Genomic DNA, 12,931 nt, shown 5'->3' on the forward strand with positions numbered 1-12,931 from the left:
GATCGGATGCGCCCTACTGATTGCTATAAGTATGTACTGTACGTATTCACACTGTGACTGAAATTGGAGTTCTGTAACCTCATAAGTTCCTCCTGGAAATCTTCGGTTGCAGTTTGATGTTTGACCACCGGCCGCGTTCCTGGCGGGAGCTTCCCCTGAGGATGGCCGACTTTGGAGTTCTTCACCGCAACGAGCTATCCGGTGCCCTCACGGGACTGACCCGAGTCCGGCGCTTCCAGCAGGACGATGCCCACATATTCTGTGCCATGGAACAGGTACAAGCACTCACTATTCATATGTTTTCCCCAATCCTGGGTCAAATGGGTTCTCTGAGGTCAGAATTTTGTGCCAATGGCCTCGGGGGGGCTGCACAATAACCGATAATCGCTGAAAAGGCGGTGTGACCCACTTGTCTTCATGTGGAAGTAAAAGCTGCAAGTGACCTCAGCAGCAGTGATGGCCACGGAGATGCCTGTGGTGCCCCCAATATGGGTCTGTTTGCTTATTTTGGTTCCTATAGGGTTATTAATATGCGCCTTATGATACGTTCCTGTGCAGAAGTTCGGGTTACTCCCTGGTAGTGTCTTTCATTGGTCGGGATATGTCGGTGCAGCTTCTCCGGAGGTTCCCGGTGATGAGAGAAGATGGTCAGATTTATCCTGATATTTTCCACCTCGGGAGACAATAACCTGTTGCTCGCCTTATAATTACAGATAGAGGAGGAGATCATGAGCTGTCTGCACTTCCTGCGCGCAGTCTACGACGTCTTTGGCTTCACCTTCAAGCTGAACCTTTCCACGAGGCCCGAGAAGTTTCTAGGTGATATTGAAGTCTGGAATCAGGCGGAGAAGGTGAGGAAATGGGGGTCAGTGACTGACAGGCTCCTTATAGGCTGATGGGGGGGCAGCGACTGACGGGCTCCATGTAGGCTGATGGAGGCAGCGACTGACAGGCTCCTTATAGGCTGATGGGGGGGCAGCGACTGACTGCTTCCATGTAGGCTGATGGGGGGGGCAGCGACTGACTGGTTCCATGTAGGCTGATGGGGGTAGCGACTGACAGGCTCCTTATAGGCTGATGGGGGGGCAGCGACTGACTGCTTCCATGTAGGCTGATGGGGGCAGCGACTGACGGGCTCCATGTAGGCTGATGGGGGGGGCAGCGACTGACTGGTTCCATGTAGGCTGATGGGGGTAGCGACTGACAGGCTCCATGTAGGCTGATGGGGGGGAAACGACTGACTGGTTCCATGTAGGCTGATGAGGGGGGCAGCGACTGACGGGCTCCATGTAGGCTGATGGGGGCAGGGACTGGCCGGCTCCATTTAGGCTTATGGGGGTCAGTGACTGACGGGCTCCCTGTAGGCTGATGGGGGGCAACGACTGACTGGTTCCATGTAGGCTGATGAGGGGGGCAGCGACTGACGGGCTCCATGTAGGCTGATGGGGGCAGCGACTGGCCGGCTCCATTTAGGCTGATGGGGGGGCAGCGACTGACTGGTTCCATGTAGGCTGATGGGGGTAGCGACTGACAGGCTCCATGTAGGCTGATGGGGGGGCAACGACTGACTGGTTCCATGTAGGCTGATGAGGGGGGCAGCGACTGACGAGCTCCATGTAGGCTGATGGGGGCAGGGACTGGCCGGCTCCATTTAGGCTTATGGGGGTCAGTGACTGACGGGCTCCCTGTAGGCTGATGGGGGGCAACGACTGACTGGTTCCATGTAGGCTGATGAGGGGGGCAGCGACTGACGGGCTCCATGTAGGCTGATGGGGGCAGCGACTGGCCGGCTCCATTTAGGCTGATGGGGGGGCAGCGACTGACTGGTTCCATGTAGGCTGATGGGGGTAGCGACTGACAGGCTCCATGTAGGCTGATGGGGGGGCAACGACTGACTGGTTCCATGTAGGCTGATGAGGGGGGCAGCGACTGACGAGCTCCATGTAGGCTGATGGGGGCAGGGACTGGCCGGCTCCATTTAGGCTTATGGGGGTCAGTGACTGACTGGCTCCCTGTAGGCTGATGGGGGGGCAACGACTGACTGGTTCCATGTAGGCTGATGAGGGGGGCAGCGACTGACGGGCTCCATGTAGGCTGATGGGGGCAGCGACTGACGGGCTCCATTTAGGCTGATGGGGGGGCAGCAACTGACTGGTTCCATGTAGGCTGATGGGGGTAGCGACTGACAGGCTCCATGTAGGCTGATGGATGGGGGGGCAACGACTGACTGGTTCCATGTAGGCTGATGAGGGGGTCAGCGACTGACGGGCTCCATGTAGGCTGATGGGGGCAGGTACTGGCCGGCTCCATTTAGGCTTATGGGGGTCAGTGACTGACGGGCTCCCTGTAGGCTGATGGGGGGGCAACGACTGACTGGTTCCATGTAGGCTGATGAGGGGGCAGCGACTGACGGGCTCCATGTAGGCTGATGAGGGGGGCAGCGACTGACGGGCTCCATGTAGGCTGATGGGGGCAGCGACTGGCCGGCTCCATTTAGGCTTATGGGGGTCAGTGACTGACGGGCTCCCTGTAGGCTGATGGGAGTGCAGCGAATGACTGGCTCCGTGTAGGCTGATGGGGGTCAGTGACTGACAGGCTCCTTATAGGCTGATGGGGGGGGCAGCGACTGACGGGCTCCTTATAGGCTGATGGGGGGGCAGCGACTGACGGGCTCCATGTAGGCTGATGGAGGCAGCGACTGACAGGCTCCTTATAGGCTGATGGGGGGGCAGCGACTGACTGCTTCCATGTAGGCTGATGGGGGCAGCGACTGACGGGCTCCATGTAGGCTGATGGGGGGGGGGCAGCGACTGACGGGCTCCATGTAGGCTGATGGGGGGGGGGCAGCGACTGACTGGTTCCATGTAGGCTGATGGGGGTAGCGACTGACAGGCTCCATGTAGGCTGATGGGGGGGGGGGGGGAAACGACTGACTGGTTCCATGTAGGCTGATGAGGGGGGCAGCGACTGACGGGCTCCATGTAGGCTGATGGGGGCAGGGACTGGCCGGCTCCATTTAGGCTTATGGGGGTCAGTGACTGACGGGCTCCCTGTAGGCTGATGGGGGGGCAACGACTGACTGGTTCCATGTAGGCTGATGAGGGGGGCAGCAACTGACGGGCTCCATGTAGGCTGATTGGGGCAGCGACTGGCTGGCTCCATTTAGGCTTATGGGGGTCAGTGACTGACGGCTCCCTGTAGGCTGATGGGAGTGCAGCGAATGACTGGCTCCGTGTAGGTTGATGGGGGGCAGTGACTGACTAGCTCTGGGTATAGGCTAATGGGGGTCAGTGACTGACAAGCTCCATGTAGGCTGATGGGGGGGCAGCGACTGACAGTCTCCTTATAGGCTGATGGGGGGGCAGCGACTGACTGCTTCCATGTAGGCTGATGGGGGCAGCGACTGACGGGCTCCATGTAGGCTGATGGGGGGGGGGGCAGCGACTGACTGGTTCCATGTAGGCTGATGGGGGTAGCGACTGACAGGCTCCATGTAGGCTGATGGGGGGGGGGAAACGACTGACTGGTTCCATGTAGGCTGATGAGGGGGGCAGCGACTGACGGGCTCCATGTAGGCTGATGGGGGCAGGGACTGGCCGGCTCCATTTAGGCTTATGGGGGTCAGTGACTGACGGGCTCCCTGTAGGCTGATGGGGGGGCAACGACTGACTGGTTCCATGTAGGCTGATGAGGGGGGCAGCGACTGACGGGCTCCATGTAGGCTGATGGGGGCAGCGACTGGCTGGCTCCATTTAGGCTTATGGGGGTCAGTGACTGACGGCTCCCTGTAGGCTGATGGGAGTGCAGCGAATGACTGGCTCCGTGTAGGTTGATGGGGGGCAGTGACTGACTAGCTCTGGGTATAGGCTAATGGGGGTCAGTGACTGACAAGCTCCATGTAGGCTGATGGGGGGGCAGCGACTGACAGTCTCCTTATAGGCTGATGGGGGGGCAGCGACTGACTGGTTCCATGTAGGCTGATGGGGGGCAGCGACTGATGGGCTCCATGTAGGCTGATGGAGGCAGCGACTGACAGGCTCCTTATAGGCTGATGGGGGGGCAGCGACTGACTGGTTCCATGTAGGCTGATGGGGGCAGCGACTGACGGGCTCCATGTAGGCTGATGGGGGGGCAGCGACTGACTGGTTCCATGTAGGCTGATGGGGGTAGCGACTGACAGGCTCCATGTAGGCTGATGGGGGGGCAATGACTGACTGGTTCCATGTAGGCTGATGGGGGGGGCAACGACTGACTGGTTCCATGTAGGCTGATGAGGGGGGCAGCGACTGACGGGCTCCTTGTAGGCTGATGGGGGCAGGGACTGGCCGGCTCCATTTAGGCTTATGGGGGTCAGTGACTGACGGACTCCCTGTAGGCTGATGGGGGGGCAATGACTGACTGGTTCCATGTAGGCTGATGGGGGCAGCGACTGGCCGGCTCCATTTAGGCTTATGGGGTCAGTGACTGACGGGCTCCCTGTAGGCTGATGGGAGTGCAGCGAATGACTGGCTCCGTGTAGGTTGATGGGGGGCAGTGACTGACTGGCTCTGGGTGTAGGTTAATGGGGGTCAGTGACTGACGAGCTCCATGTAGGCTGATGGGGGGGGGGGGGGGCAGCGACTGACAGGCTCCTTATAGGTATAGGCTGATGGGGGGGGGGCAGCGACTGACTGGTTCCATGTAGGCTGATGGAGGCAGCGACTGACGGGCTCCATGTAGGCTGATGGGGGGGCAGCGACTGACTGGTTCCATGTAGGCTGATGGGGGCAGCGACTGACAGGCTCCATGTAGGCTGATGGGGGGGCAGCGACTGACTGGTTCCATGTAGGCTGATGGGGGCAGCGACTGACAGGCTCCATGTAGGCTGATGGGGGGGCAACGACTGACTGGTTCCATGTAGGCTGATGAGGGGGGCAGCGACTGACGGGCTCCATGTAGGCTGATGGGGGCAGCGACTGGCTGGCTCCATTTAGGCTTATGGGGGCCAGTGACTGACGGGCTCCCTGTAGGCTGATGGGAGTGCAGTGAATGACTGGCTCTGTGTAGGTTGATGGGGGGCAGTGACTGGCTGGCTCTGTGTGTAGGCTAATGGGGGTCAGTGACTGACGAGCTCCATGTAGGCTGATGGGGGGGCAGCGACTGACGGGCTCCATGTAGGCTGATGGGGGGGCAGCGACTGACGGGGGCTCCATGTAGGCTGATGGGGGGGGGGGGGCAGCGACTGACGGGGGCTCCATGTAGGCTGATGGGGGGGCAGCGACTGACGGGGGCTCCATGTAGGCTGATGGGGGGGGGGGGGGCAGCGACTGACGGGGGCTCCTTGTAGGCTGATTGGGGGGTGGGGGCAGCGACTGACGGGCTTCATGTAGTGTTTGCATATTTTTGGCGCCTTCTGTTAGCTTATTGTTATATCCCAATATATTTAGTTGCATCCTGTGCAGTTTCCAGGTTCCCTCCAAAGACACACTGGTCCTCAGGTTGTGTCTGGTTCTGCAGCTCTATTAAAGTGAATGGGACTGAGCTACAATACCACAGACAACCGGTGGATACGTGACGCGCTGTTATGAAAAAAAAAATGGCCATGTTTTTGTAAGTGTGGACAACTCTGTGCTTAATACTTTTTGTAGCAACTGGAAAACAGTCTAAATGAATTCGGAGAGAAGTGGGTGCTGAATCCGGGCGATGGCGCCTTCTATGGACCGAAGGTTGGTGGATTTGTATCACAATGTGGATAAATGAGGGGTCACAGTTTGGTTCTTTTAGTAAATATCAGAGGAAACCTGAAATGCACCCTCCTTCTGTGACCACTAGGGGGATATCTTTTTATACAGAAGCTGTAAGAAGCCTCTGAGCTCCCCCTAGTGGTGGCTGAAGACGGACTGTGGGCAAGCAGTGGATTTCCAGCTCCTTGCCAGAAGAAAAAAAAAAGCGGAAACCCTCATGAAATGATTTTGGACCTAGAATTAGAGTGAAATGATTGGTTTTCTTATCTTCCACATATCACTTTTTATGAACCTTTTTTTTCACTATCACAAACTACATGTCCCATAGTCAGAACGTATCACTTGTCCACAGAATAGATCACAAATTTAGGATCGCTCCAGGTCTGACTGCTGAGACCCCACTGATCAGAGAGCAGAGATCCCAGTGTGACCGCCGTCTATTGCACGGAGATGGCAGGGGGCCGTGTTCAGATTTTTTCAGAATCCTAGAATGTTAGAGTTGGACCTCCAGGGTCATCGTGTCCAACCCCCTGCTCAATGCAGGATTCACTAAACCAACTCAGACAGATGTCTGTTCAGCCTCTATTTGAAGACTTCCATTGAAGGAGAATTCACTATCTCTCTTGGCAGCCTGTTCCACTCATTGATCACCCTCCCTGACAAAATGTTTTTTCTAACATCTAATCTGTGTCTCCTCCCTTTCAGTTTCAATCCATTGATTCTCGTGTTTCCATGTGGAAATGAGAATAACTATGATTCCTCTACACTGTGACTGCCCTACAGATATTTGTAGACAACTATTAAGTCTCCTCTTTTCCTTCTATTTTGTAAGCTAAAGATTCCCAGATCCTTTAACCATAGGACAAGGTTTGCAGATCGGTCACCATTCTGGTCGCTCTTCTCTGAACTTGCTCCTGTTTTTCAATGTCTCTTTTAAAATGTGGTGCCCAGAACTGGACACAGTATAGCAGATGAGGCCTGACCAAGGAGGAGTAGAAGAGGAGAATTATTTCACGTGATCTAGATTCTTGCTTCTCTTAATGCATCCCAAAACTGTTTGCCTTTTTTGCTGCTGCCTCACACTGTTGACTCATGTGCAGTCTGTGATCTATTAGTATACTCAAGTCTTTTTCACACATGCTGTTGCTTAGTTCTCTTCCTTCCATTATATTGATGTAATTTCCATTTTTTTTACCCAGATGTAGAATCTTGCATTTGTCCCTGTTAAATACCATTCTTTTAGTCGCTGCCCATTGTTCAAGCTAATCTAGATCCTTCTGAATCCTTTCTCTGTCTTCTCTAGTGTTAGCTATCCCTCCTAGCTTTGCATTGTCTGCAAATGTGATTAGTTTACCTTCAGTTCCCTTATCTAGATCATTTATAAAAATGTTGAACAACACTGGGGCCAGGACAGAGCCTTGTGGTACCCCACTTGAAACACTCTTCCAATTGGATGTGAAACCATTTATTACCACTCTTTGAGTACGATCACTGAGCCAGTTATGAATCCTCCTAACGGCAGCCTTGTCAATCCTATATTTGGTCAATAAGGATAGTATGTGATACTTTATCATTTGTTTTGATGAAGTTGAGATATACTATATCTACCGCATTTCCATGATCCACCCAGTCACTGATTCCATCCTAGAAGATTAGATTAGTCTGGCCTAGCTTGACTTGTTTGCTACAAACCCATGCTGGCTCTGGTTAATTACTGTATTCTTATTGAAGTATTTACATACATGCAGTTTAATAATTTCTTCAAATATCTTTCCTGGTATAGAAGTAAGGCTCACAGGCCTGAAATTTCCTGGCTTCATCTTTCCTTTTTTGAAAATAGGGACGTTTACCCTTCTCCAATCTTTCAGGACTTTTCCTGTTCGCCGGGATTTTTCCTTTGACATACCCCCGAAATCCTTTTTTACTGCTTTTGGTCTCCCTTGCAAGCCTCACTTCATTACTGGCTTTAGCTCTTCTAACTCTTGCCCTGCTTTCCCTGCAGACAGCATTATATTCCTCTTTAGATATGCTCCACTCTTTCCCTTAATATACATTTATGTTTTGCTTTTTAACAAGTGATTAAGTTCTGTGCTCATCCACCCTGGTGTCTTTAAATGCTTCCAATTCTTCATTCTTTTCGGGATTGTTGCAGATTGTGCAATGAGAATTTCATTTAGTAAAATCTTAAAATCTTCCATTCATCTTGGACATTTCTGTCCTTTAGAACATCCGGCCGTTGGACCTTTCCTACTCTCTTTCCGAGTCCGTTAAAATCTGCCTTTCTGAAGTCCAACCTTAAAGTCTGAGTTCTTGCTGGTCCTTTTCCTTTGTAGAAGTCTCAACTCTGAAAGGAGCAGTAGATGTGCCCCCACAGTACAGCACAATTTATACCAGGAACACAGGAAGAATCCGCGAGATCACAATTCTGCAGATGGATTCTGGGATTTGTTGTTACGGCGCTCACCATACAGTATAAATAATAATGTCTTGTTATGGAGACACTAAAAGTACTTTATTTTTAATTGCAGTCTAAAAAAAATTTTTTTACTTTTTTTTCACTTTAGTATTTTTTCATTGCTCCACCAGAACTGCAAAAGAGTTTAAAAAAAAATAAAAATAAAATTAAAGTATGGCTCCGAGTTTGCGGGTGACCCCCATCATCGCCAGAGAAGCAGTGATCTGACTGCAGTAAGATCTGCGCCCGCAGCGTTCCATCCGGTCTGTAAGACTGGACATTAATACTAATTCTGATTTCCAGATTGACATCCAGATTAAAGACGCCATCGGCCGGTATCACCAGTGCGCCACCATCCAGCTGGACTTCCAGCTCCCCATCAGGTTCAACCTCTCTTATGTCAGGTCAGTGGGGGGCAGCGCCTATATATAGGGGGCGCAGATCAGCGCGTCGCCTCCTGTTCTAACATCGCCTTTCATTATTTCTGTAGCCCGGACGGTAACGACAAGAAGCGGCCGGTCATCATCCACCGCGCCATCCTGGGGTCCGTGGAGCGGATGATCGCTATTTTAACTGAGAATTATGGAGGCAAATGGTAAATTTTGGGGGATCTATTGGGTCTGTGTCGTCTGTCATGTATCACACAGAGGCGATAAAGGGGCGGTCTAGGATATAGGCCGTGATCAGTGAGGGCTCGGTGACCGCAGCATGTTCAGGGTGTATTCACATGAAGCTGTCAGGTTGTAGTTGTATCTTTTCATATATTTTTATAAAGAATGGCGCAAGGATGCCCCAGAAATGTCTGCTTTGAATTAAAAAAAAATTGCAAGATTTTGATTGCCATGTCCTAAGTGTGCGATATCCATTCCTTTCTGATACCAAGGAGATCCAGCGTTACATACAGATCCACAGATATTGGGGGCGATCCTCCCGCTCGCTGATTTCTGGTCTTCTCTCCTCCAGGCCTCTCTGGATTTCCCCTCAGCAGGTGATGGTGGTGCCCGTGGGGCCGACGTGTGACGATTACAGCCAGAAGGTGAGGGCCAGCGACAAGTATTTAATTACTGAGGACTTCTCTTTCCTGGGGCTGCTGATGCCCAGATAATGTGTGATTTAGATCTGTTATCCGGTGCTGCATCCAGAAGAAGCCGTCTGATCCGCTGATTTGCCGGTTGGTGATGGTGTCATTGTAAGAGATAATCTCCTTAGGGCAGTGTATCTTACCAGCACCATGAGGTCTCCGCACACTCCTCTAATGGTGCAGTGTCTGCGAGTCCACGCGCTGAGACTGAGTCATTATATGGAGGGAATGCATGTGATCTGGGGGGCAGGGGGGCCGCATTAGATCATTACATGGAGGGGGTTGGATGTGATTGGGTGGTCAGACCCTCGAGCTTCGCCTTATTTCTTGTATGACTCTTCGCAGGTGAGGGAGCAGTTCCACCACGCCGGCTTTATGGCGGACGTTGACCTCGACCACGGCTCTACCCTGAATAAGAAGATCAGGAACGCCCAGCTCGCCCAGTACAACTTCATTCTCGGTAAGAGGAGCGCTCCTTGTTCTCCCCATAGAGGCTCATTGTACTGATGGTCAGATCCATGACACGGCGGCCGGTGATGAGCGGTGGGTGATGGCCGTGCTTTTCATCATCACTTACCTCATGGACTATTAGTGGTCGGCAGCGCTGTACTGTACGGCCCTGCTGAGCCGCCATTAAATTGAGTGGTGTCAGTGTTTCCTCCATAGCACAGGGGCAGGAAACACAAATCTGATATGTAAGGAGTCGGACCCCAACTATTAACCCACAAGACATGGGGGCAAGCGAATATACATGTTAAGTATTTCTGCATCTCTTGGAAGGAAAGACGCAGTGTACAATATGTGCGTTTTTGATGCAGACTTTTCCCACTCATTAGTGTGAACGCTGAAAGAATTAAAAATCTGCACCAAATCTGCAGGTGACAAATAAGCACCGTGTGCCCGAGACCTCGGGATTCTCACTCACTTTGCTGGAGTTGGGAAACCCTTCAGGTTTTGTGACAGATCTGCATGGTGTGCACAGGCGTTACGGATCCATCCTCCCCACTATGGTGATATTAGTAGTGTGGAGGGTACATGTAATGTAGTGATGGAGGCTATGAGGCTTATTAGCAGCGAGCATCGCACCCTCACACTCACCTATTGCCGTCCTTGTTACGTGCGGTCCTGGAGGAATCCCAATTGTGCAGATCCTCCATGGCGGAAGCTTATGTGCCGATTACTGCAGCATTACAGAAATCCTCAGGACATCACTGGGCCGATTCCCAGAGGACGGGAGCGGAGAAACCCCGATCTGGGTGAATATTTCATAAGACCGGGACAGCGCTGAGATCTCTGCAGAAGAATAAGACATGGCTGATGTGAGCAGGTGGGACGCACTGACACTAATATAATGGATCACCCTGAGGATGTGTCTACAATGAGACATAATGCAGATTGGATGATGGAGGAGGATGTGAAGAATCAATCTGACATGAGTATCAGCAGAGGATGTGAAGAATCATTCTGATGAAAGGATCAGGGGTGAATGAAAAGATCAGTTCTAAATAAAGGATCAGAGGAGGATGTGAAGAATTGATGGTATGAAAGAGGTCAGAGGAGTCTCATGATTTGTTGCGGTTCTGAAGTCAATTGTGAAGTCTGAGGACAAATGTGATGTTAGATTTCGGGCTGTCATTAAGTGGTCGTCCAGGACAGATCCGCAGAGGAGATATAGACCCAAAACAAAAGTATTTTAAATTAGTCTATTTACAGAGTTGCATGCTGGGTGTTGCTAAATGGAGAGCAGTGCAGTAGGGTAAAGCAATGAGGAGATTGACTGCAGTAGCAATGTGTGGCCTCTAGGGGCACATCCTGTATACTGATTTTCCGCTATCGAGTAATACAGCACTTACTTACTTTTTAACCTGTACCTTTACTGCTATTGCAGAACACTACTCCCAGTTTCTATTGTCGGGGCATGGTGGGAGTTGTAGTTTTGCCCCAGCTGCAGATTCACAGGATGAGCAGTGTATATGGTGAAGACGACGGCTACACAGCCCTTTTTCGCACTTCTTTGCTGCAGGCTAATATAGTCGCTCACTGATTTGTAACCTGTGACACTTACAATCTACAACTCCCTGCATATTTTTAGGTAATGCTGGGAGTCGTAGTTTTGCAACATGATGAAAACCATTGTACTAGTGTGAATGATGGCTGCAGTAACACACACTGACCTTAGAGGGCAGAACGTCCCTCCAGGACTAGGGATGTCAGATGGGTGAGGGGGTCTGATGGCCAGAGCTCATTTGGGAGCTGAATGTCATACACAGTGTAGTGGCCATTCTCGGTACTACAGCTAAACCCCTACTGAAGTGAACGGGACTGGAGCTGCAGTACGGATAATGACCACAACACATTGAGTGGCGCTGTGCTGTTCCCTGAGTTGTACAATCAGCTAACATGGCGTTAATAGGTCATCACTATCACAGGCGGGGACAACTCCTTTCATTTGTGACTTTCATTTCAGTGCTCGGAGAGAAGGAGAAGGCCAGCGGGACAGTGAACATCCGCACCAGAGATAACAAGGTGCACGGCGAACGCACAGTAGAAGAGACGATCACCAGACTCCTCCAGCTGAGAGAATCCCGATCCAAGAATTCAGAAGAAGAGTTTTAATATCTGTTGATCTTAAAGGGCCGCCGCCACCATTGCCGTGCACAGGTCCGAAATGAAGCGATCGTCCATGAGCCAAAAAAACAAAAAACCTCTGAAGTTCCATCTCACGCTCACTAAATGTCCTCTCAGGGCAACGGAGGGTTTTCATCCTGGGGGTTTCCTGCTGTCATAGTTTCTAGGGGGGGGGGGGGGGTTATATTTTTAGATGGGTCCTTTTGTCTTTTCTATCGGCTCTCTATGTTCTCGCCATAGTTTTGTCCCGGTTCCCATAGACACCGCTTTAATGAAAATGACTGGAAGCTGCACGAACAACGGTCCAATGTTACATCGGCTAGAACAAATACTCCGCGGGGAGACGGTCGGGCTCTGAGTAATGGCAGGTGTAATAAACCAAGAAACGCTGCGTCCGTGTGTCCTGCCACGTGTAGCATACCGAGAACCGCTGCGTCCGTGTGTCCTGCCACGTGTAGTATACCGAGAACCGCTGCGTCCGTGTGTCCTGCATCCTGCTTTAATGATGGGATGTAAATATTCTAAGAAAGGTGTCCTAAAGGGAAAGAAAATGTCCTTGTTGTTCAATGGAGCAATTTTATGGGGAATCGGCTGTGTAATAAAGTTTTGTACCGCAGTGCGCCGCACTCTGCATGGGTTGGTTGCAATAGTACAGACATAATATAAATAACATAGGGGCAATGGTCGCTTGAGTAGAAGGTAGTGCAGGTAAAGACATTTCCTGGCCTAGATAAGGCGGCGTCGGACACTACACACCGGTCTGTGATTTATTTATGGATGCGCCAGTTTTTAACAGATTACTGGTGTAAGGAAAGCCGAGGAGGATGAGCGTGCGCCGCTGTGTGTAGGAAAGCGCGCTGTCCTGTGACAGAGTGTTTGAATGAGGAGGGAAAGATTTTGTAAGAAGGAGACATTATATTTTAGGCAGGTAGTGACAGTTTGGTAAAGAGACATAACAGGTTTAAATGTGGAAAGTGAGCTAGAGGTGCAGGAAGGACCGGGATCCAGGCACTTAAGGGATTGTGCAAAAATGTCCTGATGGAT

The 12,931-nt window shown here is 51.6% G+C and overlaps 1 protein-coding gene across 1 annotated transcript in view; it reads left to right on the forward strand.

The window, feature by feature from the left end:
- The window catches only part of TARS1 (threonyl-tRNA synthetase 1), a 35,595-nt gene extending 23,092 nt beyond the window's left edge, over positions 1-12,503 (forward strand). The window contains exons 12-19 of the mRNA XM_073543898.1: positions 113-275; positions 714-851; positions 5,628-5,705; positions 8,482-8,582; positions 8,669-8,773; positions 9,142-9,214; positions 9,605-9,719; positions 11,727-12,503. Of these exons, the coding sequence (XP_073399999.1) occupies positions 113-275; positions 714-851; positions 5,628-5,705; positions 8,482-8,582; positions 8,669-8,773; positions 9,142-9,214; positions 9,605-9,719; positions 11,727-11,875 (922 nt within the window). The 3' untranslated portion in view covers positions 11,876-12,503. The remainder of the gene's footprint in view (positions 1-112; positions 276-713; positions 852-5,627; positions 5,706-8,481; positions 8,583-8,668; positions 8,774-9,141; positions 9,215-9,604; positions 9,720-11,726) is intronic.
- Positions 12,504-12,931: the final 428 nt, after the last annotated feature.

The sequence above is a fragment of the Dendrobates tinctorius genome, unplaced genomic scaffold, assembly GCF_039654945.1.
Source record: "Dendrobates tinctorius isolate UK_male_01 unplaced genomic scaffold, ASM3965494v1 ptg000135l, whole genome shotgun sequence".
Classification (NCBI taxonomy): Eukaryota; Metazoa; Chordata; class Amphibia; order Anura; family Dendrobatidae; genus Dendrobates; species Dendrobates tinctorius.